The sequence below is a fragment of the Sceloporus undulatus genome, chromosome 1 (assembly GCF_019175285.1).
Source record: "Sceloporus undulatus isolate JIND9_A2432 ecotype Alabama chromosome 1, SceUnd_v1.1, whole genome shotgun sequence".
NCBI lineage: Eukaryota > Metazoa > Chordata > Lepidosauria > Squamata > Phrynosomatidae > Sceloporus > Sceloporus undulatus.
In genome coordinates, this window is record NC_056522.1 from 208,323,092 (window position 1) to 208,348,802 (window position 25,711).

General features: G+C 37.7%; 1 protein-coding gene across 4 annotated transcripts in view; it reads right to left on the reverse strand.

Annotated features, from left to right (window-relative positions):
• DYNC1I2 (dynein cytoplasmic 1 intermediate chain 2) overlaps positions 1 to 25,711 on the reverse strand; it is a 48,865-nt gene that overhangs the window by 3,698 nt on the left and 19,456 nt on the right. For 2 of the 4 annotated variants that reach the window (XM_042469865.1, XM_042469874.1), the window contains exons 5-16: positions 21,466 to 21,525; positions 19,663 to 19,778; positions 10,556 to 10,645; positions 10,124 to 10,286; positions 9,933 to 10,032; positions 9,417 to 9,542; positions 8,590 to 8,736; positions 6,988 to 7,101; positions 6,246 to 6,379; positions 5,122 to 5,266; positions 2,473 to 2,613; positions 1,412 to 1,537 (exon numbers count right to left, since the gene is read on the reverse strand). In XM_042469865.1, the coding sequence (XP_042325799.1) occupies positions 1,412 to 1,537; positions 2,473 to 2,613; positions 5,122 to 5,266; positions 6,246 to 6,379; positions 6,988 to 7,101; positions 8,590 to 8,736; positions 9,417 to 9,542; positions 9,933 to 10,032; positions 10,124 to 10,286; positions 10,556 to 10,645; positions 19,663 to 19,778; positions 21,466 to 21,525 (1,462 nt within the window). The remainder of the gene's footprint in view (positions 1 to 1,411; positions 1,538 to 2,472; positions 2,614 to 5,121; positions 5,267 to 6,245; positions 6,380 to 6,987; positions 7,102 to 8,589; positions 8,737 to 9,416; positions 9,543 to 9,932; positions 10,033 to 10,123; positions 10,287 to 10,555; positions 10,646 to 19,662; positions 19,779 to 21,465; positions 21,526 to 25,711) is intronic. The other 2 variants (XM_042469890.1, XM_042469883.1) reach the window with 1 other exon arrangement.

The window sequence follows — 25,711 nt, forward strand, 5'->3', positions numbered from 1 at the left end:
CTGCTCTGGCTGCGATTGGGCTGGGACTGCGGTGACCACATGGCCCACTCTCAGTGAGTCATCACCTGAGATCCCAAGCTGCTACCACCCAGGAGCCGGATTAAAATGGCTCCTTTTTGGGGTGGCTTCATGCTCCCTTTGATGGCCTCGGAGCAGCTTCTGGCCAATCTGGGATCATGCGTCATGTAAACACCATGCCCCAAAGCGTCTGGAAGCCACTGCTTTCGGCCTGTGTGTTTTGGGCCTTAGTGATGGTTTAACATGACAGCTTATGGGTTTTTCTTTTTTAAAAACAAAAAAACAAAAAATTGTTTTACTATTAGATTTTCAGATATAATTTGTTTAATCTGTGTGATAAAATGACTTTTATTCCATGTTGGGAGAAACCCTTGATATTAAATGTGTCAGTCAGAGAAGCAAAGGCTACAGAACTTGTGTAAGGCATTTAAATCAAAGCTCTGTGAGACAGAACCAGGCATACTGGAGAATATACCTGGGGCAGGTTTTGATATTCACAATCCCTGGTTCTAAATCAAACAGGATATTGGCTCTGCTCATTGTTGGTAATTCAGGTCTGAAATCAATCAATCAATCAATCAATCAATCAATCAATCTATCTATCTATCTATATCTATCATCTATCTATCTATCTATATCTATCATCTATCTATCTATCTATATCTATCATCTATCTATCTATATCTATCATCTATCTATCTATATCTATATATCTATCTATATCTATATATCTATCTATCTATCTATCTATCTATCTATCTATCTATCTATCTATCTATCTATCTATTTTCCTGCCTGTGTTCTGATACAGGGACTTATTATAGGGACTAACATATAAAATTAAAAACATACCAATTAAAAACATTAAACAAATGTAAATATAACATTTAAAACAATTTATAAAGTTAAAAACATTAAATACCAGTGGTGCTGTTGCAACAAGAAAGTTGTGTAGCCAGCTCGTTAGCAACCTGGCTGTAGCTCTTTGGGCCAAGTGAAGTTTCTGAGCACTTTTCAAAGGCAGCCCACATACAGCACATTACAGTATTTCAAACAGGATGTAACCAAGGAATGTTCCACTGTGGCCTGCCTGGTTTTTTTTGCCACCCAACGTCCCCCAAAAGAACAGTGTCTTGGTATACTTTATTGGTGAACTATCTCCTCCACCTGACTTAGGTGCTCAGCAGGATTCTTGCAATTAAAACCACACCCACTACAACATTTCTTTAAACATCAGGGTGCTAAATGTGCCAACAACAGAATAATCTCTAGTTCTGTATGCACAGAATATAGACAAACTGAAAGCATAAAGGGGGACTAAATCCTTTTCATTATTTGAACAAGGTGAAATAATTTAGATTTTTATTTTAAGACTCAGAAGGGAGTTACCTACCTCTCCAACATCATAAATTACTATTTGTCCTTCTGAATCTCCCACAGCAATCTCACGGCCTGAGTTTGTCCATTTTACACGATTAAGGGCAGGATTACCTTCCACGGTAATACTTGCTGTTGGCACCTGTACCAGTTTAAAATAACAATACCCTGTTACAGCCTCATTAGGATTTATACAATCTTCAGAGCTTATGAAGTTTTATTCATGTTTGCCAGCTGCCCCTTATGCTAATACAAAGTAAGAGAGAACAAACTCTAGCTTTGATCTGAAATTTCTGTGACTTTATCCACCCAAGACCCAATACAAGATGAATGTTAGTAAGGATATGAATTAAGAGTGTGCAGGCTTCAGAGTAGATGGCCCCAAGTTACTGTGTTCTTTTTTGCTTAGATATAATTTTCTTGAACATACTGAATTCAAAGTACACTTACAAAATTATTTTATTAAAACAAATTTTCACCACCACACACACACTACCTCCCAGACAGTACAGTAGATGTTCTGCACAAAAGTAATATACAGCATTTTAAAGCACTCAGCAGCAGTGCCATGTCTGGGTTTTGTACAGTGCCTAGCAATATTATTTTTTGTTACAGACGAATGCCAGCAAATCAATGTGCAGATTCCTGTTGTAACAAGAAATGTTTCAGCTCTTTGTTAGGATGGTGTGCTGAGCGGTGCTTGTAAAGCATGCAGAATATATTGTCACTGAGGAGGCAGATTACCAGGAAGAGGATCAATGCAGGAGGCTGACCTTATCCAATACTGGGGCAGACAAAGAAAAAATGGCAGATAGTGTATGATGCCATTCCTTTTCTTGGCATTAAAACATATCACAGCCCTCACTGTAAGATGGGGCAGCTACACTCCCACAATTCTGCACAGATTGCTCTTACGCTTCCTCTTTGAGAGAAAATGTGTGGGGAATGAAGGAACTTGAAACAACTTTCAGAGTTGTGGGGAAAGGGCTAATGCAGCACAGGTTCTTTTAAAAAATACCTTTAAAAATACCTAAACTACTTTTCAGCTTTAGAAAACTGAACGGAACTGTGCCTCACCTCAGTATCATTGTTGAGATTCCATAAGTCAAGTCTTCCCATTCCATCCACACATGCAAAAAGAGCAGGATGAGTGGGTGACCACATCACATCATAAACATAGTCAGAATTGTCTTCAAATGAGTACAGAGGCTTGTTGTTCTAAAGAAGAAAAATCACTTAACACTGGAAGAATTCATGATTCTCAAAAGAAAAAAGGTGTAAGGTTAACTATACTAAAGCAAACATAATCCCTGTCCACATTACCAATAACCACTTAAGTAAATAAATTAACGTTAAGCACAGTAACTGAAAGACTTGACATTGTTCCGTCTATACTAAACAAAAAGCATTCCCCACCACCACCAAGGAACCTTGTGACAAAGTTTAATGTAAAAAGAATATGACTTCTGTTCTTTACTACCTAGTCCTCAGGGCTGTGCAGAAAATCACAATAGAGTGAACAGTGTACACTGCTGTGTGCCTTTAAGTAGGTTTCAACCATGGCTACCCTGACGTATGGCAACCCTAAAGTGAAGCTATCATGGGGTTTTCTTAGCAAGATTTATTTGGCGTTTGTGTGTGTGCCATTACCTTCCTTTGAGGTTGACAGTGTATGATTTGCCCAAGGTCTCCAGTGAGTTTGCATGGCCGAGCAGAGATTCAAACCATGGTCTCTACAGTCATAGTCCAATGCTCAAACCAGTACACTGCACTGGCTCTTTAGTGCACAGTGAACAAAAGTGATTCAGTAACCATACAACAAATTAAAAATATATCTCCCTGATAATTTTGCCATGGGGAAGAAAATCCACTAATACATAATTTCTAGCACTTCAAAATGACATTAATAATGATTTGGGCAATACCATAAAGAATAACTGGATCTATGGTATCAAAAAAAAATAAAATAAAAAAAAAAATCAAATGTTTTTCTGACTAAATTTCACTGATGAAAAACAGTTTTGAAATGTTTAAATACAGTATCTGATGCACTAAAATATAAGAATGTTGTGCAAAATTCAAAATGCAACAGAGCTACAGTATGTAGAAACTCAACTGCTGTTTGTATGAGGTGGAGGGAAGATTAATATTAAAATGAATTATCTCAGCCCAGTATTCAAAGAGACCTTGCAGCATCTTTGAGACTAAATGAGAAAAAGAAGCTGGTAGCATGAGCCTTCAGAGACTTGAGTCTACTTTTTGCTCCGATAAGAGGGCACTTACATCTGGTGTCCCTCAAGGAGCCATTCTGTCCCCCATTCTATTTAACATTTACATGAAACCGCTGGGAGAGATCATCCGGAGACATGGGGCGCGGTGTTATCAGTACGCTGATGACACCCAAATATGTTTCTCTGTGTCTCCGACTGATGCAGTGACTAGGGATGGCATCTCTTCTCTAAATGCCTGCTTGGAGTCGGTAATGGGCCGGATGAGGGAAAACAGACTCAGTCTGAATCCAGAGAAAACGGAAGTACTCGTGATAGGTTCTCCTGGCCCGGGAAAAGAAATTTGTCCACCTGTCCTGAACAGGGTCACGCTCCCCTTGAAGTACTCAGTTCACAGTCTGGGGGTGCTTCTGGACTTGTCGCTCCACCTGACGTCTCAGGTGGATGCGACAGTCAGGAGCACTTGTTACCAACTTCGGCTGATACGCCAGCTGCAACCCTACCTAGGCCAGGGCGACCTTGAAACGGTGGTACATGCTCTGGTAACCTCTTGGTTGGATTTCTGTAATGCGCTCTACATGGGGCAACCCTTGTACCAAACCAGGAAGCTTCAATTAGTACAGAACATGACAGCTAGGTTGGTCACTGGATGTTCCAGGACTAGCCACATAACACCAATTCTGCAAGATCTTCATTGGCTGCCTGTCCGCTTCCGGGCACAATACAAGGTGTTGGTTATTACCTATAAAGCCCTAAATGGCTTGGGCCCAGGGTACTTGGAGGACTGCCTCTCCCCATATAATCCGCCCCGCACTCGCAGATCGGTCGGGAAGCAATTCTTAAGGGTTCCCAAGACGAGATACACCTCGTCTTCCCAAAGGGCATTTTCTGTTTCCGCCCCGCAGACCTGGAACTCCCTCCCCAACGAGCTCCGCTCTGTCACCTCCCTTGACCTGTTCAGGAAGAAACTTAAGACCTATCTCTTCCAACAAGCATCCCCCCATGTGCCTTGACATTTGTTATTCTCCCCCATTATACAGTTGCTTATCCAGCTAGTTTGTTTCTTCGGTTTACTCTTGTGAATTTTATTGTGCTTTTTACTGGGATATTTTTATGATGTTTTTATGTTGTATGTTTTTAGATTGTATATTGCTTACATTTATGCTGTACCCCGCTTTAATCATTTTTTGGAAAAGCGGGCTATAAATAAACAGCATTATTATTATTATTATTATTATTATTATTATTATTATTATTATTATTATTATTATTATGTCCCTCCACTCTCCCCTATGCATCTGAGAAAATAGACTAACATGGCTATGCTTCTGAATTCTCAGCCCAATATGACAAGGAAAATGGCAGAACAATGGATGATTGCATGTACAACTGCAGCATCACTGTTAGCCAGCTGAATATGTCAGCAGATTTAGTAAATTGAGACTGTATCAGTACATTAAGGAAATGATTTAATGTAAACATATGAAGTTCCCAATACCTTAGTGGTCCACAGCTTTACAGTCCAGTCAAAAGAAGATGTGACAAAAAGATGGGAAAAGTCAACAGGTCCAACAGCTGCATGGCAATGGATACCCGTGATTGGCCCTTGGTGACCTTCAAACATCTCACTTATTCCAGCTTTGCTGTTTTAAATGCATATATATATATATAGGAAATAAGTTTACTTTGAAAGAAAAATATTCATATAGAATTCTAGGCACATGTTTTTCACCGCTATGATCTCTGGAATAGCGGTATATAAATAAAAACAAACAAACACACACATAGGAATGGAAACTAACTGATGTTTATCAATTCAATTAAAAATCACACACAAAACAAGGTATCTCTAGAGAAGTCCATGCACAGTGGATTTAAATGAAGCTGTGCACCTTAGCAAAGAAAACGTATGCATTATGTCATCATAGGACAAAAATGATGGTTAGAAAGTGCTGTGCCATTTTCTTATTTTCTCTATCCCAAACTAAAGATTTGGGCCACAAAAATGAATCTGTTTTTGTCTCTTTCACAGATACACATTGTTTCTAAGGCAATTTTCAGTCTGAAATCAAGTACAATGTATCCCCAATAGTATCAATACTGATTAAATGAACCACCAATTTTGGTTAGATTTAACCCAAAGTGCTATATCGAGAGCAAGGGCTGATGTGAGTGTGTGTGATCTGAGACTGGGGCCTCAATTTCATTTAAGAAAGCAATTGATAAGATATAGCCAGACAATTTCAAAACAGATTGAACAGCAGGAGACATGCTGCCCAATTTAAGATTGGTGCATGATGCTACTGTACAATTATCTGTAGAAGGGAGAGTCTGGGATGTTCTGCCACAATTCAAATCACCAGAATGAGGGTTGGTCACCATTTTCTATTCAAAATTAAAAAATCATTGTTTCTCAGAAGAGAAATATACAGAAAACAGTAAGATTTTTTTTGGAAATTGAAGGAACACTCTTAATTTTATGCCTTTTCTTCTAGAGAAGTACAGTTACCAATATAACCACCAGCAAGCAATTAGATCAACTATCTCAGACCTGAGTTATTTTACAGAACCAGCTAAAGAGTGACTATCTGCTTTAAAAACAGAATCCCAGGTTCTATTCACCTGCCATGGCGACATGCTGTGTACACAGAGCCTTCCTCACTTCCAACAACAAAGTTGTTGACATCTCCAACAGGAAAAGACATACAAGTGACTGCTACAGCCTTGGACTGCTTATGAACAAGCTCCATGCTATCCTGGAGAGAGAGAGAGACCGCATATGCATTTTTTTTCAGCTTGTCAACAAACAACATTTTGCCAAAAATCAATTTCATTCCAGATTCCTGCTAAATTCTCATCCTCAAGTTTAATCCTTTGTTACAGGCCAAATGCATGGACCACATGAATTCAATGGTTTGTTTTCTTGGTTATATGACCTATGCTTCCCCCACCTGAATTTTAGATATTTTGTAAGATCTCTCCATAAGGCTATCTACAATATGTATTTCTATCCCAGCCTTCCAAGGAATTCAGGACAATTTGCAAGGATGTTACATTCACAACTGCTCTGTGAAACAGGTTAAGCAGAGAAGTAGTGACTGGGCTACAGCACTCAGGTGTTCCTGGCCCAAGTCTTACCATGTTTTATTACTCAGTGCTGGCTTTCAAAATCCAGAAAAGGATTTCTGAATATGTAGGATTTAGGTATCAGATATCCTTCACTCCCATCACATACACAGTTATGAAGAAAAACCTGGTAAAATTATCTGCTAGGAAATTATTACTGTAACAGAACAGTTCACCATGTATACATTACAAATGACAGATGACGAACTACTGTAGCGATAAGCATTTGATATCTTACCTGTGGCTGTGAAAGCATATCCAGACTCCATGAACAGATCTTTCCATCAGTTGAGATGCTGATAAGGTTATGGGCATTCTGTGTCCCCACCACATTCACACAGTACACAGGATGCTAAAGCAATGTAAAATATAATAATACATATTTGAATAGTTTACAACCAAAACGTAGTTTCCAAATGACCATTCACGCTATGGTGAAAAGGGACAAAGTGTTTGGGCACTTAATCCAATGTTCTGTCACAGCAGAGCAACTGAATCTGTAGCGGTAGTTTGAGATCTACCTGAACGTTGCCTAGCCCTATTGCAGTATTCCAGACTTGGCTGGAGAGTACAAAAGGCAACAGCGGTACAGATGCTGCTAAGGGATATGGAATATGCCAACCATGCTGGGGAAGAGGGAAAAGGGAGGAGGGAGCAAACAAGGTCGCCTTCAGTAGAAGGCTTTCCTTGGCCTTGCCACCATCACCAGCTCCCTTGGTGAGGACATGAGAGAGGACCTTCTCAGTGGCTGCTCCCACTCTCTGGAACTCCCTTCCATGGGAGGTTAGGCTGCCCTCCTCCCTGTTTCCCTTTCACCAGCAAGCAAAGACATTTTTGTTTAAGCAAGTTTTTAATAATTAAGCAGGAAAGGTTTTTATTTATTTATGTGTTTTTTAATCTTTTAATGCTTTTAAAGTGTTTAATGTGGATACTTTTAATTGCTTTTAAATTTTTATTGTAAACATTTTTAATTTAATTTTAATTATATTTGCTATTTTTGAAGCCACCTTGGGTCTCGTTTTGGGAGAAAAGCAGCATATAAATGAAGTAATAAATAAAAATAAATAATAAAAATAACAAGGGGACATTATAAAAAAGGAGTAATTGACCATAAGTTAAAAAAGGGAATTGACCATTAGTTAAAAAGGAGGTACTCAAGTCCTTTAAAAACATGAAATTCTCATCAATCCTCCCTAAAGTACAGGGCCTAGCTGACAGAGTTACTTGGTCAGACATGTTGTGATGAAAATATAACTGACTAACTTCCATACTTCCACTGACAGCTACATATATCATCCCACATCTAGTATAGATTACACAGAATACTTGGAAGTCAAAGGAAACACAAATGACAGAATAAAAATGCTGGAGGACTGAGCAATATGAAGTGGCAAATTTGTCTGTAGAGGAGAAAAAGTAGATGCTAGCCACAGATGATGGCGAAATGTCAGGAATAAACTCTTCCAGAACACAGCCACATAGCCAGAAAACCCCACAAAAAACTAAAAGATGGAATAGGATCTAATAAAACACATAGCTTTAAAAAACAAGGTCAAGAAAATATGATTCATACTAAAAGGTATCTAGTACAATGTGGCTTGGCATTATTAAAAACACAGCTATGCATTTCTTTCAACACCCAAATTCCCTACAAGCCTCAGCCAAAAACTATTTGACATTTATCAATTGATTAGAATAATGCTCACTTTTGTACTTCTTTAATTGCATTCTTTTACATTGTAAGGCTCTTTGAGTCTCAGTTTTTGGGGAACGGGAAGTGGGATAATGATGATAATGATGATAGCAAGATTAATTTGTGGATTATATTCTAATTTCCTACCGTGTGAGCAGCAGCCGAAAGGGGGGTTCTCTGAACTGGGGTTCGCTTGTTGCTGCGGTTATCCCATAGCACAATTTGTCCTGAGTATGTGCCACCAACAACCAAATTTGGATGAAATTTTGCAAATGTAGCAGACATCACAGCTGACTATAAAGTGAAGGAAAGATATTAATAGTTATTGTCAACATGACTGTCTGCTAGAAATGTTAAATTATTTCTAGGATTAACCAGTTCAGGCAAATGCTTACCATATTTGAAAGATTACTGAAATGTTCTAAACTATTAGATGTTAAAAGTATGACATCATATATTTTAGCAGTGTATGTCAAATTTCAGAATCATGACATTTTGCAAAATGCAACTATGAACCACATCTGCTCATTTTTACTAGCTCATTCTATAACTGGATTTCATTTTGTCTAAAACATGTTTCAACTTACCCTATAAATCCTCAGGCTGTACACATTTTTATTCAGAGGTCTAAGGTCTTTTACATTTTTTTCAATTTTTAAAAACAAAAACAAACAAAAAACAACAACCATCCTTCTACTTACAAAATAGGTTTCATTTTTATATAGCCAGGGTAGGAAATATGGGATTGTAGTAACATGTTCAAATAATCCAAATGATGTTAGAAATGCTGTTACAGATGAACCTTTAAAAAAATTAATAGATTCTTCACATGTCAACATGTGTTTGCAAACATATGCAGTTTAAAGTTCATGCCTGCCCCATGAAATCATTAAGTTGACAAGCAAAAGAAGGCTCTTGTCCACATGCATCAACATAAAACCCTTAGTGTAGCAAGACAAGAAACTGTATCCTACCTGGCAGTGAAAGACATACTCTGGGGTTGTTTTTTTGTATTTCATATTCCACACAAGGGCCACTCCATCAGGTTCATGAGGAGCATCTTCATTGTTATTGTAGGAAGCCACTAGTAACTCTGGGTACTGAATACACAATGAAATTGAGCATGAAAAGCAAAATTATCTATAGGTTGTTCAAAACAAGAAGCACACAAGACAAATTAAAAATAAACTACTGAAGTCAGTTCTGTTTCCAGGGAACTGTTGGCAGTTATACCTACTATGGCAATCCAAATATGTAACTGAAATTCTATGCAAATATGACACAAGAAAAATGTGCTTTATATATAAGGTTACTTCAGTTTTGCAGTTCATTATACTCTTTTCTGATGTCTTCTGCACATGCTTCTTTTATTTGTAAACACAGACCTATGTACTATGCATTCAATATATACAACGACAGTCTGTCACAGCAGGTGAATGTGATTAATGTCTGCTGAAAGGTTCTGCCAGAAAGGATTTTAGTGTTGTTACCTGAGATGACCAGTCCAAGCAACTAACAACACGATGCTTTGACCAGCGCTCATCAAAAAACTGCCTGTTTAAGGACAGCTTAGCACCTGCCTGAATTTCTCTGAAAGAACAATTGAAGAGGGTGGGCTTGGAATGAGTTTCAGTAAGATTAAAACAAGCACAGTAACACTTTTTACAGATTTCTATGTTACCCTTCTTTGTCTTCTAAGTCTCGCCCGCTGTAGTCAAAGAAAATGTTAATTTGCTCAGAAAGAGCTCTTTCTACAATCCTGGTAGAATGGTCAAAGAAGCTCAAAAATTCCTCAGAATGCAAAATTTGTTGTTTTTCTTCTTCTGTCAGTTCATGTGGGGCAACTGGGGGAGAAAACATATTTGGAGTTTTATTTTTAAGTGACAGACCAAAGGAACACATTTATGTTAATGACTGGAGTGATTTCAGGTACAGATTGTGTCTCAGTAATTACAACTGTATAGCTTTAAGAGCTATTAGACTTTATATTTAAAGATTTGTTATTATTTAAACACTATTGTTAATATTTACACATATTAATGAGAAAGATGCAAAGCTCAAGATGCAAAATCAAGTCATAAGAACAAAAATAGAGTTTAATTTGGGTTCATACCTTCCTCCTCCTCCTCTTTTTTCAAAGTTTTTTCTTCTTCAGGTTCAACTGGTGGTTTTTGTACCACTACATCATCTTCATCATCTTCATCTGAAAAGAGAAAGCTTCTCAATATCTTTCTAACCACCACACACCTGTATTTCAGGCAGAATACATTATAAGAACATGTGGATGTATGATTTATTCCACCTACAGAGTCTCTCCAGCCAGAATTGAACAGTTAGGACAGGGAATGGCACTTATTAAATAAAGTGACAATAAGCAGACAAATAGGGAGACAGCAAGCTGGGCATATCACAATTTCTGCAAGACATCACCAAAGTTAGGCCTCATTTTGTTGTTGTTATGTGCCTTCAATTCATTTCCAAATTATGATGACCCTAAGGCAGACTAGCACAGGGTTCTCTGGGGCTGAGTGTGTATGACTTGCCCAAGGTAATAGGGTTTCCATGGCTGAGTGGAGAATCACACCCTGAGAGCCCAACGCTCAAATCATTACACCATGCTGGCACATAAAAACCACATCTACTATACATAAAAACCACATCTACCATACAAATAATCAAGCAATGTTTTAAGAATTTCCATTCTACAGTCCACACTTCTATCCAGCATTTGTCATATCAGAGGAAACAATGATGCAATTTTATGTAGTGTGCTGACATATTAATGTTGCTGAGTAAAGAAAATCAAGCATCTTAAGTAGCCGGATGGCTTACATTAGTTTTCAGGGTGCTAGCTGGGAAGGGAAATTTTGCCAAAGATAACAGCAGAAGTTACACTTCCTTTTCTATCATTCTAAATGCAAGCATCATTATCCTTATCATGTTTGCCAATGAGCATTTTAAGAGAAGAATGTATTTTCCTTAATTATAATAAATAACTTAAAATGCTGATGTTCCTGAATACTGAGAAGGGTTACAGCATTTTTCACATTATTCAGTTTTCTCTGAGTAATGCAATAAAAAAGTCAAAAATTGCTTAATGTTGCAGAATAAGCAACTCTGCCTCTTCCGTCTCTCTGCTTCTCTAAATAAGTTTTTCAAAAGACTATTTCTTTTTTAAATTGGTTAACCAGCTATGTCATCTGTCTACAAGAGAATGGCAGCAGGAGCTTGCAGCATGCCTCGTCACAAGTAATGAGACAGACTTCAACAGGGACTTGTTTGTTACAGCCATCCTTCTGACCCATGTTCAAAGTCACCTATGGGAAAAAACAATATAAGAGTGGTCAAGAGATGGGAACCAGCTGCCAAGCCATGGTCCCAGCAGCCAGGCCAGCTGACTAGACAGCAGCAACCAGATGGTACTGCTGGGATTGTCTCTCCCCGCTCTGAGGTGGCAATAGGATGGCACAGCATTTTTCTGCCTGACTGCTTCCAATCATGTTTTTTCTCCAATGGCAAGCCTGTGCAATTACTAGCTCTCCAGGAGGTCTACAGACAAGTCTTTACCCTGCAAACAAAAATACAGCTTGTAGGCCCTACCAGCTGCCAAACCACACACATAGTGATAGGCTGAAGAAAGATCTGGAAAAAAAATCTTTCTAACTCTAGTTTAGTCAATAAAAAAATATATCTGTAGCCGAAGGAACAAATGCTTTAAATGACACTATATAAAGCACACAATAATACAAACTCCAACTTAATCAAAATGATAATGACGTATGCCAATCCCACATTATATGAAATTGAGCGATTTTTACGTTCTGACAAGTTTACAGAACTAGGATAAATGGCATGAATGATTTCAATATATGCTCATACTTCTGAACCAAATGGTGAAGGTTAAAATCTTTCCTTTCAAGGGCCTCAATCAGCCACAAAGGAAAACAGTAATCACTGTCTTTTCAGCCAGCCCAACCGCATTTGTCAGCCCTTTCTCCGTCAATGCAGCCAGAGCAATCAACCTGCCAAACATTCAGAATGGAAAAACAATCTGAAAATACAGGGTATAATGCACCTGCCAGTGAAAATGGCCATTTCAAGAAAAGCTAGTGATCTCAGTGACCCTGCTGAGGAGGCGGTGGTGCAAAGGGGAAAGAACGCGTAAAAGAATTCTTAGTGATCTCCACTCTCTTGCACATTGACATTTCCTTACAAAGCATGCCAATTGCAGCTTTTGTGCTACTTAAAAAATGAAAGCTTTTTTGGGAAAAATAATCACACAGAGAAACAGAAAGACACTGCTCCTTTTTAGATGAATTTGCACATACAATGGACTATTAATCAGAAAACTGGATAACTGAGTGATTCTATGCTGTGTGCTCCAAACAAGAGACTGGATTTCCCTCCAAGCACTGGGGTAGGGAAAATTGATAAATGCTTAATTTTCATTTAATAAACGAGACACTGTGAATAGCAAATTACAAGGCAATGACTAGATTAAAGAATTTAGTTGAATTAAGTGTGGACTATTCCTATGTATGCAGACATGTTGCAGCAAACAATGCCACAGAGACTTCAAAGCATGCATTCTCCGTGTCCTTTATGTTGTTTCAAGCTCAAATGCAATAAAATTAAAAATTACATTTCAGCCTCCCAGCTCTGCCATGCCACTCTGATTCTAAGTACCATTTTCAGTGACAGAAGTCAAATCCTTGTCAAATGCAGATGGTCAGCCCTTTGGTGCCTAAATGACCTCATCATCTACATATATTAGAGAGAAGAAATTTTGAAACCAGTTGCCCCTCCCCTTTCCCATTTTCTATGTAGATGGCACCTATTATGCAAACAAGCTCCCAATTCTGTCTCATGCTATACACTGTGTTTGCTGTCAGTCTGTATGAATTACTATTGCTGCATCTGACCAGTAGATATGTTATAACAGCAATTACTTAAATATACATTAGATGCACTAGAGCAGTTTCTCATAATCTCTGTTTAAGACACCTTACTTTTATATGTATGTATGTGCCACCATGTAGATGACAGGGAATTTTAACCCTATGGTTATATTAGACCTTGTAATAGCACACTGGCAAGGCAAAGAAAAACAATAAGGTGTGTCCCTCCAGATGTTAAGCCTGCAGCTCCTAGGATCCCTCACCACTGGCTAAACTGGTTCAAGATGATGGACACTGCAATCCAACAACATCTGTAGGATCACATAGACCTCAATCTGCCTCACCCCAACGTAGTATTTATTCATCAATGAAATGAAGTTAAAGAAAGGAGAACTATGACATCACTTCAAAGGGCTTGCTTCATTGTAGCTCATTCTGGAACAGTTTGATGTTGTGGCATGAAGCTCACATTGATTCATCCCTCTACAAAGCCATACCTTTTGGCTTAACCTGGCAGCTGGAAAACATTTCTGATAGCCAACAACCTTAGTTGTCACTTGGTGGATGAGAGATCCAACATTGCACTAAGCCTCACAGGTTTACGAAAGGAGCACTTGCTGCTTTCCAAGTATCTCTGATGTTCAACAAGATGTCTTATGACCCCCTGCTCAACCTCGCACCAGAGTAAAAGATGCAATCACCACTGTCACAAAGACAGGCACATGTATAACCCCTCTTCATTATTTCCACATTCAGTCCACTGGCAATTAAGCTGGTTTATTATATACAATATTCTGAAATTAGAGAACTTTCTTGAAATTCTTTCCTCCTTCTCAAAGTCTGGTTTATGTTCATGTCTTCTCTGCCTTGCCTACTACAACTTTCTCCTCTTTGTTTTCTTCTGCTTTCCTTAAGACTTATTAGTTCTATTTGAAAGTCTGTTGCTGCAGTCATTCATCTCCTTCTTTATTCAAACCACAAAACACCCATCTTTAAAAAAATTCCTACACTGACTTTTTGTCATCTCCAGTTTCTAACAAAACCTCCTTGTTCTTATTTTTAAGCCTTTCATGACCTTGCCCCTACTACTCTGTCCCTGCCTACTTATCTAATTCTTTCTTTTGGTGCCCATTATGCCTTTATAATGTCCCAGATATAATGTGGCACCACCTTTTCTCCAAATCTTCTCTTCGGTAAAGCTTTCAGGTGTGTATTTAGCTCTCGTGTGCTGCGGAAATTAAACATGTACAGTTGTTCACATGTAAATACTGGAATGCTCCGCCTCCATCTTTCCCAATATTATTGCACCTATCTTCCTAGGCTTTTTAGATTGCAAGTGCTCATTGCAGTGTGGGAACCTGCCATTGTTACTCAGTTAAGCACCATACAGGTTGTGAACCACCCTTATCAGGTCACTAACGTGAATGTACCCTAAATTTTAAAAACCAAATATTCTCACAATATACATGCTCTCCTTTATCTGGGAAGACATTTGCTGAATTACTAATGCTTCCCATTCCCCTTTCCTTTTCTTCCTTTAATCTTTAAGGTTTCCTGTAATTTCAAATGCTAGATATCACTAATATAGTACATGATGTATGAATTAAAACCAGATGAATTCAACATAAAAGAACAATAAGCATCTACCAGACAAGGACAAGGACACTCATGCTAGTTTCAGAGTAAGGTTTATACAATCTTTACAGAAGGTCTTGTTTCCAACTTCACTGCTTCTATTATTTTAACTTCTTTGTCATTCAGCATCCAGTAATTTTAATAACACTACAAACATGTTTTATTTATTTCATACTTTTGGAACTAACAGTAGAAGTTTTAATAGATACATAAGAATATAACAAAAAGAAGTGGAATTGTATGCCAAATTATTTTTATGGGTGAATATTCATTACAATATGCTAAGTGGTTAACTATTTTTCTCCCTTGGCAGAGGATCTAAGGTTATAAGATAAGCATTAAAGAACACATAAAAGTAGCAGTTACTTCTAAAATGCCAAATCCCTTGTCAATGAATAGTAAGTCCAAGTTTAATGAACCAGAGAATTTTTACTTTGCTTTAACATCAAAATTGTGATGTATTTTGGCGAGATGGAAAGAAAAGCAGGGCTGTAAATTAGACAGCACCTAGCAATAACACTGGAGAGTGAAGTTCCAGTTGTCTGTGTAATCTGTTGCTGCAGAGTAGGTTAATCAAAGTTAAATCATCTGTGAAATGGGTGGCTTTTGTTAAGCTGAAGGTGTCATCAGATCACATTTACTATCTGTATTTTTAAGGCAGGTACAAAGGAAAAAATATTTCTTAAAAACAATACTTCTGCAGAAAACTCTGCATTCTTCAAGACACTATTTCTATTGAAGAAATATCTAGGGAGGTCATATGCTAAATTCTTAAAAGAAGGACACAACATTTTAACAACAACAGAACATTATCTCATGGTAATGACTATGTTGATAATGGTAACACAAATCATACTCCCCAACAAACCTGTCTACTAAAGACTATAAATTAGTATTATTTGCCATACTTTCTTACTTTCATATCTAAGAGTCCTGTATAACAAAGAGCTGACAGTGACACCTATCAGTAACATTGTAAGATGACAACTACAAGCTTTCATGCATCAGCATCTGACTGTCACTGATACCAGGGAATAACTGGCAAGCAATCTGAAGTCACTTTGAATCCCCCCAAAGATAAACATCAGCATTCAAACCACTACTGACTACATTAACTTGGACATTTGTGTGTACTTTTCAGTTCTAGGGAAATACCAGAAGGAATTACTAGAATAAGATCAATACAGCAAACAATGCTATACCATATCATAAGCCTGGTTTATATAATACTCCAGTAATACCTGACATAAGAAAATTAAGGGAAACAAGTGTTTGCACCACCCGTTATCTTCTCATTGCTTTGGGACTGTTAGTTCACATTTGGGATTATTGCAACTTACTTCAGAGTGCAAGAGCAGAAAGAAAATGCACAAGTTTCTGTTAACACACAGGATTCAGTCAAGAAATGTTATTTTGCTGTGGGAGCACTCTAAAAAGAATTAGATGGACAGACTGTGGTTAAGAGCGTAACTATTGTCATACTGGGCTAGACCAATACCCCATCTACCCAATATTCTGTCTCCAACAGTGTCCACAAATGGATCGTTGAGGATGTCTACAGAACAGAGCAATTATGGGGCTATTTCTCTCCAGTTGTTCATATCTGATATCCAACAGTCACAGATTTGGGAACAGTGAGCATGAGATGATCACTAACGAACTCATTCTATGACTTTCTAATCATTTGAGATCCCAGAAAAAGACTGAACTTTACTGCATACAGTTTCTTGAGTTTAAAACATACCTGGTGTCTAAAAGACTACTATGCTTCATTATGCATTAACCATGCTGCTTAGGGGCTACCAATACAAGGTGGAACTAAGAATGGATATTCAGCATCCCTTTTTGGAAGCTTTAAACTACAATATGGTAAAAATTAATGCTGCTTTACCTTAGGCTAGTTTCTGAGCTCCAGACTGAGAATTAGTTGAGATAAAACCCACTTGGTAATTTAATAAGTAACTGAATAATCGTTTTTAGTATTTATATAGCCAAGTCAGTAGATGCATAACACAAAATGGGTCTGCTCATGTGAGACAAGCAGTAGAGAACTATTATCATGGAATTAAGCCCACCCTATTAAGCAGAAAGGCTGTCAGGAAGCCTTGATAAACAGGTAGATAGAACATGATCTCATTTCTTTAAATGAAAGTGCTGTTAAGTAAGAAACCACGCCAGTAACATGAACTAAGATTTTAAATATTTCTTAGAATCTTTTCAACAAACTGTGGCAGCATAAAATGATCTCAGGTAAATTAAGCTCCAATATCACGTAAACACCAACACAATACATTGCTTATATATTCAAAGCATAAATCTGAGCAACACTGAAAATTGTAGCAACATTATACGATCTGTATTATATGAAGCAGGGGCCTAAATACCATCAAGGCACCAAATCCTGTCTTAACTGGGAAGCTAGGCAAGGTCAGTCCTAGTCAGGGCTGCCTCATCCATATAGGTAAACTAGGCAGCCGCCTAGGCCGGCAAAATTTAGGGGCAGCTAGGTGGCTTTTTTGTATTTCTTTTTGCGTAATTAAACAATATTAAAGTGAAAACTCATTACAGCAAGCAACGTAAATGCAAGCTACTGTATGACAGTTTCTTTGTACAATGACCAAAACATACATGTGTGCCCCCTGTGTCTGTGGTACGGTCACATGGTACATCATCCGCCTTCCACATGCACCTTGAATGTAGCCTCAAGGTCAACAGCCCCTTTCCTTTCACTGACTACCTGCCTTACCCTTGGTGCCACAACACAAAATGCCAGTCACCAGCCATCTTGAGTTTATTGTTTACAACAAACTGATTTGATTTTGAATGTTTGCCTAGTACGTTTAATACTGTGTTGCATTCTTACAACAAGTTTTTCTCAATACTATGATAAGAGATTGGAACCTAAGTTTTATGTCATGTTTAGCTTTAACAAACGAAACAGCAGAAAACAAGGGGTGAAAATAATTATGAGAGGGTGACAGGGGATGCCAAAGTATTTCTTGCCTAGGGTGGCCAAATATCTAGAGCTGACCCTGGCCCTAGTTAGTACTTGGATGGGAGACCACCAGGCAGGCACCAAGAGCTGTAGGCTCCATTTCAGAGAAAGGATTTGTTTTTCAAATGTTCTTTATTAGTTTTACAGAAATCATATATACATTCCATTATTCCATACAAATACATATCCATATTTAACATATACATCTATTTTTAATTCTTCTCCATATTCCTCCATATTTCTTTACTTCCTTAGCTCTAAATGTTTTATTGGGTTATTTTTATATTTTCTTCATATCTTGTTTCAAAATATCTGTACAACAAGGAAAAATAAAACTCTTAATCATATTCTCTTTCTTTTCTTCTTTGTGGTACTACCATATGTATTCTCCAAATAACTATTCCAATAGAACTCAAAACCTCAATCTTACAACTATATATTTCATGTTTCCGGTTTGCGAATCTTCCATCCCATAAATTAATCATTCTCAGCAAACCAGCCCTTATCTAAACACCATCTTTTTCCAGGAATGTTGTTATTTGAGCCCAATCTTTCAGAGAAAGGATTTGTAAAAACCACCTTTGAGTATTCCTTGTCTAAGAAATCTCTATAAAATTCATGGGGTTGTCATAAGCTGATAGGCAACTTGAACATACATGTACACAAGCACGTATACTATATGAAGCATGTATCTGTATTATTCTTTCTAATTGGTCATTTATTGAAATGTCTAAGTCTTTACTGGAGTTAATACTCTGTAAGTCACCAGGAGTCCCAGTACTGGGAAAAGGTGGGATATAAATTAATAAAATAAATAAAAGAACCTCTAAGAGTTCCCAGAGAACTGCAATGTTGCTGCCAAATTTTCTAAAAGGCTAAGAAAATATCAATAGCTTCTCATTTCCAACAGTTATTTAAAAGGAACTGTAAAGTGTCTCCACAAGTCTAAATCTCAAACAGACGCTATCTATTCAAACTGTTTTATTTTAAGGCAGGAGTCCTAAGCCTACTTCCCACACCTTAGCTTTACAACAAGCACTATGAAACTTCCTTGGATTGAAAGGCAGAACATGAAACATTATAGATTAACAATTGAATGTCATAAGCCTTCCTTTATGTTACTAAGTACAAACCAGCATATGAACCTTTGCATCTTCCTTATCACAGTACAAGAACTGAACCCAAACTGTAAGCATACAGAAGAACAGTGTATGGAGCTGTCTATTTTTTGAGGTGTTTTTTTTTGCTGAAGTACCTGTACCCGCTAAAAAGAAAGCCACAGCTCATTTTCACATGTGATCTGATTGACAGGTTAGCAAAGATGATTTAACACAAACTTGTCAAAAAAAACCTGCAGTTACTGTGCATGGTTCTCAACAGCACCATACATAAGCTTCTTTTCTAGAGCCAATGTTCTCTAGTTTATCTTATGTTAAAGAAACTCTACCTAGTCTTATTCTAGAAGGAAAGGTACTTTTACTTTACAAAGTTAGGAATGCTCTTAAAATTCTTGACATACAAACAACCTAAAAAAATAAGTCAGCATTGTAATAAAACTCAAAGTCATCTGCAAAAAAAGTTATTTTTTATCTTGCAAACATTTGCTTATCTCTATTTTCAGAAAAAACAAGAGACCCTTTTCATGAAGGGTTTATAAAACAAAGGAATAGTAGGAACAAAATTTATATTCACCTTCCTTCGGCTGAGTCATAACTGGTGTTTGAGTCTCCTTTGTGTATGTGACCATTTCTCGAGGAGGAAAGTCAACCTGTGTAATTTTGGACATTGCAAGTTTAATGGGTCCACGTCTAAAAAAAGGGAAAAAGTTATAAACATTGTGTTTAAATTCAATCACTAATTATTTACTCTATGCCAAATAATTTTATGAGAAATAGATGCTTCATCATTTTACTCTATGCCAACTATACACTGGTGAATATTGCATGTTTTAGCTTTTAAGAAACCAAAGCCATCCTTTTTTTCCATTGGAAGAAACACTATTTCTTCCATAATCAGAGTTCTCCCTCCTTGCGGTCTCTGATATTCCCATACATTTGATCTGGAAGGTTTAGGTGGTGTTCCACAATAATGTGTGAGTTGGCACCAAATGCTACAAGGGGAGGAAGAAGCAGTGAAAAATGACTACTTTGCCCTCTTCCTCCAGTAAGAAGCCTCCATGGGATATCCATTCCCTCTGCCTACAGAAAAAGAGCAACATCTTGGTTTTTTGTGGGTTTTTCAGGCTATGTGGCCATGTTCTAGCAGAGTTTCTTTCTGACGTTTTGCCAGCATCCGTGGCTGGCATCTGATGGAACATGGCCACATAGCCCGAAAAACCCACAAAAAACTATGGAAGCTGGCCATGAAAGTCTTCGACTTTACACAGCAACATCTTGATTCAACCCACTAAAAAAATGTTTTACTTCTGATAATCACAACACGACTGAAATCTGACTTGCAAGAATTTGAGTTACTACATTGAAATAAACTGAAATTAAGAAAATAACAATGCAACAAATTGTTCAATTGAGATTGGAGAGATTCCAAGTACTATTTGATCTACATATGTGTGTAATAATAGTCTTCCCCAGTAAATGCATGGATATAATAAGAGATTTTCACCACACTGTGTTTGAAATTTACAAAAAAGTGAATTCAGGGCAAATCCATCACACACTATTTCTCCTCCATGTTTCTTGTGGGATCTTTCCTGAGTGCTCACATCATTCCATAAGTTATCTCAACAATCTTTTGAGGTAGGCTAGTATTATCCTCCTATTACAAACTTTATTAATGGCTTTAGATAATCCATGAATGTCAAAAATTTAAAAAGTTACTTTTTAAAATGTGAGAAAAAGCATTTAATAAGTTGATAAACTAGACATTTTAGAAAATTAGATGCATTAAGATGCTGAACATGAGGTAGCCCTCTGGATATGTGATGTGCCAGGTATGAGCTCACAATTGTTGTTCAGTCACGTTATCAGCTCTCCACAAAGAGATTACTCTTTTGATTTAACACATAGTGCCAGGGCTCACTGTGGAAGCTGCTGATCAATGCATCAATATCACTTAATGTAGATACAGTGGTGCCTCGGGTTACGAAAGTAATTCGTTCCGCGGCCGCTTTCGTAACCCGAAAAGCCTTCGTAAGCCGAATTGCCATAGGCGCTAATGGGGAAAAGCCGCGATTCCGTGCGAAAAAGCCGAAAAAAGCACCAAAAGTTTTTTCGTAACCCGAAAAAACATTCGTAACCCGAAACAATAATTCCCTATGGGATTTTTTCGTATCCCGAAAATTTCGTAACCTGGGTATTTCGTATCCCGAGGTACCACTGTATCACACTACACTACACACTCATGTAGATAATTACAGCTGAAATTGCTGTCCATGTAAATATTATTATGCTTCAGGAAGAAAACTTCTTTGTGTTACAAAAACATAACAACAATGGATATACAAAAATGGAAGATAAAAAAAATTCACTGCTGTACCCCATATCAGAATCAGAGTGGAGCTGTAGAACTGATGGATCAGTATCCCAATGCAGCGTCCTGATACAGTTTGAAGAACCATGCAGCAGTAGCAAAAAAGGGCCAGAGATTAGTGAAGCAAGTACATTCTATGAAATGTTAAAGCTATTTTAAGCTACAGTCAAATTACAGCTTCAGAAATAAAACAATGCCTGACAGATTAGTTAGTAAAAACTGGGTGGACATTCAAAGCTACAACAAGACATGCAATAAATATACCAGTTAAAATGCAAACACACAATTCAGAGCAATTAGTAGGGCTGTTATAATTAGTCGATCAATCACTGAAATCAATTTATTAAAATATTTTAATTGGCTAAAAGTACTACCCTCGTAAAATGGACCAAAAGATTTTTAAAAATAAATTTAATTTTAATGGATATACTTACTAAGCCTGCACATGTCAGACATCACCTTAGAAAACAACACACTCTCTCCTACACAGGAGGGAATGTCTCTTCTAAGATGGGGTCTGATACAACACATGTGCATACGCAAGCAGATTTAATCAATTAAAAGTTGTATGATTAACCGATTTCTTTAATTAGGTGACAGCCCCAGTATTTAGAGATGCATCCAGTTATTTTGAAGGGAAAATAAAATTGAAGATTTATGGCATAGACCAAACAGAACAGAGAAGAGTTTTACACACTGGTAAATTAAATATACAGATTAAGCCGTGTCATGTGATCTAGTTTGCCAACATATTGTAATCTTGCCCCAAGCATTACATATGTTCAGGAAATTGTCATATTGGTAAAGGAAATGAGTCAACACATAAACCTTTGGGTACAAAAAAAGTGCTTTTCCACTGGGATATACTGCTGCTAGTGTTTCCAAGATGTGACACTGCTATAATTATGGGTTAAGCAGTGCCTTGGGCCTATGTCATTTAATTTAAAGTCAACTCAAGACAGTCAATGTCATAGGAAATAGCGAGGCAGACAGCCTGATTCTCAGTTACTCAGAAGTAAGTGCTGCTGAATTTGAAACTTAATATCTTGGGGGGGGGGGTGATTGGGAGAATAGCAAGACTACTCCTCCGGGAATGGTTACAATTCAGTACTTCCTAGTAACTGCACTTACAAAATTATGTGATCTTAAAATAACAAAAGATTTCTAATGGTTAAGATACAGTGCAACATGACAAAACAAAAGATTAGCAGTAACCTGTAACATTTTATATATTCTACTCTTTATGTTCTACTCAAAGTGTGGGAGGTGATGGTGGAAGAAGGTCAATTTAAACACACATATACAACAGATATTGAAATGATCAACTGCTTTTTGGTACTTACTATCAAGTTTGCAAGATTTAAAAAAACTGACACAATCCTATGTAGTTATTACCTTATGTGCACGGAAATGAGCAGGAACATATCCTGCTTAAATGGGACAGTCTGCTGATATTACCAGTATTTCAACTTGCTTCACATGATTAGAGGCAACTGATCTACATTTTGCTATTCACATTCATTATTCTAACTATTATTACTAGATTGTAAGCCCAAGGGCAGGGAACCGTCTAACTAAAAAGATTGTATGTACAGCGCTGTGTAAATTTACAGCGCTTCATAAATAAAGGTTAATAATAATAATAATAATAATAATAATAATAATAATAATAAATTTTAATTTGTATCCTTTTCTTTACCATAGATGGCAATAAAACAATGCATAAAAAGCAAACAACTGCTAACTAATAACATTCAAAACAAAGTAGTAATATGAAATCTACAAACAAAAACAAAAAAGCAGTACTAAATATAACAGGCTGTCTACATGTGACTGCTACCTTTGTTTCTGGGTAATACAGACAATAATCCAACAAGTATGGACTGATCCTCATCACTGTCCAGAGAAAAAGGTTTTCAAAATATTTCTAAAACCAGGACAAAAGGAGCCCAATGGATCTTTCCACAGAGGCCGTTCCCTACTTTGTGTGACCAAAATGCCATCTTCCTTGTACCTGCCAGTCACAATGTCAATGGATGAAAAGCAGGACCTCTATGGCCATTCTGAAAGACTCAGGCAGGTTCAGCTGGGAGAAGGTGGTTCTTGATATAACCTTTAAAGCACTTAGTGACCCAGAATCAGGCTAACGCACGTCAGATGCACAGACTGAGTATGCACACAAACACAAACACATGCTATGTTCATTCAAGCAAAGCTGAATAGGTAGGAAGGAAGAATATCATCCTTCTTTCCTTTAGTTACGCATGAAGAAGTGCTAAGGAGAAAATCCTGCTAAGGGGAGCTGGGTGCACACATTGCCCTGTCCTCTCAGCTCAAATCCAAATTTAATTCAAAATAGACAAACAAACAGAGATAACGGCAGGCAATAGTTTGTTCTTCTTTCATACTGCCTTGCTATCTAAAAGGCCAAATATTTTGCCAATGTGTTTCCTGGTTTTTATTTCCTGGTTTCTGTTTCCCAGTTGACATTTGGATCTATTTATTTAAATAAGTGTATCATTGGGTTTTTATGGCTTAATCAACATGTTTGTTAAATTCCTTATTTGCTTATCTAAGTGCAAGTTTTAGGCCAAAATTTTCTGCTATTTAATTTTGGTTAGCTAGGAAAGAGATCCACTTTTAAAAGGGAACGCTCCCTGCCTTCTATAGCTTCCTTAAAACTTATTTAACTATGCGGGCAGCCCATTATATTTAGCTACAGCATCCCTGATTTTTGCTTACATTTCACCTTTGGTTTTAAATACCATATATACTTGGCTATAAATCGACTTAATGTATAAGTCGAGGGCAGGTTTTGGAATCAAAATTATGCATTTTGCCATGACCCGTAGACAGGTTGAGGGTAAAATTTGGAGGCTCCTCCATTGTGTGTATGTATGTGTACAGCAATTGAGCCTTTTTGCTTCAGTGTTTCAGCCTTCACTTCCCAGATAGTGAGGTATGCTGGCAGGAGAGGGACTCTTAAATAAACAGCAATATCAATCAGTCACCCAGGACTCTTTCTGCTTGACTCAAAAGTGAAAGAAACTGCTCTCCTGACTGCCTGAGGAAATCTGAAAGAGCTGCTACCACATTACCATACTGACCCGTTAATAAGTCAAGCTGCAATTTTGGGGTCAATTTTTGGGCTTAAATTTTTTTGACTTACAAATGGGTATATACAGTAACCTCCAAGCTCTCTGAAAAGAGCTGACTTTCGTCACTCTCTTCAGCACAAAACAGATAGGCTAAATGACGCAGTTTCCCGCCACATTTGGGGCGTAGTATTTAGATGATGCATGCCCTGAATGTGGCGGGAAACTGTGGTGATGTGGCATCTTCAGAAAAGAACCGGGTCAAAAAAGAGCGGAAAAGTCCGCTCCTTTTCAGTGGCTCAATTCAGGACTATGGCAGTGGCCTGGACTGGGGCCGGGCATGTGTGTTCTCCACAGCCCCGGTACAAACAACATTCAAGTGGCCCCACTGTGGTTTTTTCAGCCCATCTGTTTAGGGTCTTCCTCAACCTCCTTTCACCTGACTCCCTCATAATTATGAAAGTCTCCATTAGTTTCAGAAGAGGGACTGTGGTACTGTATCTGGGCAACCATTTATTCACGGAATGAATAAGCATTCTGAATGTGGTAAAATAATAGTCATTCCTCTTAAGAGCTTCAGTAGCCAACACATTTCTAACCAGATCTTGGGCACTGCTCAATAAAACTGAGCAAAGATAAAAAACATTAGTAACATAACCATTCTACAAGCTATTTGTTCAAAGCTGTATCAAATGAAGTTATACAGCACAAAAATGCCAACTGTGAACTTGCCATCCATGAATCTGATCTTCTGCAGACAGCAAGTCCCAGCTTTTTCAATGGGTACATATGCACGTGGCTACAGACATGCACACATTTCCATTGAAAAGAATGGGACTTAGAGCCCTGCATTTTTTACTATCTGCAGAGGGGACTCGAACAAATCTCCCACAATAGCAAGGATGACTATATCTCTGTGTGTGTGTGTGTGTGTGTGTGTGTGTGTGTGTGTATTTAAAATCAGAGAAACCAAAAACATATTCTACAGCTTACAGTGTTATCCAGTGATACCCACCGCTATGACTGCTGGCCATTCATTCACAAATTCACCCATAGCAACATCCTGCTCCTTCTATCATCATCACGGTATAATATGAGAATTACCAGACTATGCAAAAGGGGACAGAGGATGGGTTCTGTTCACATGATCCAGAACT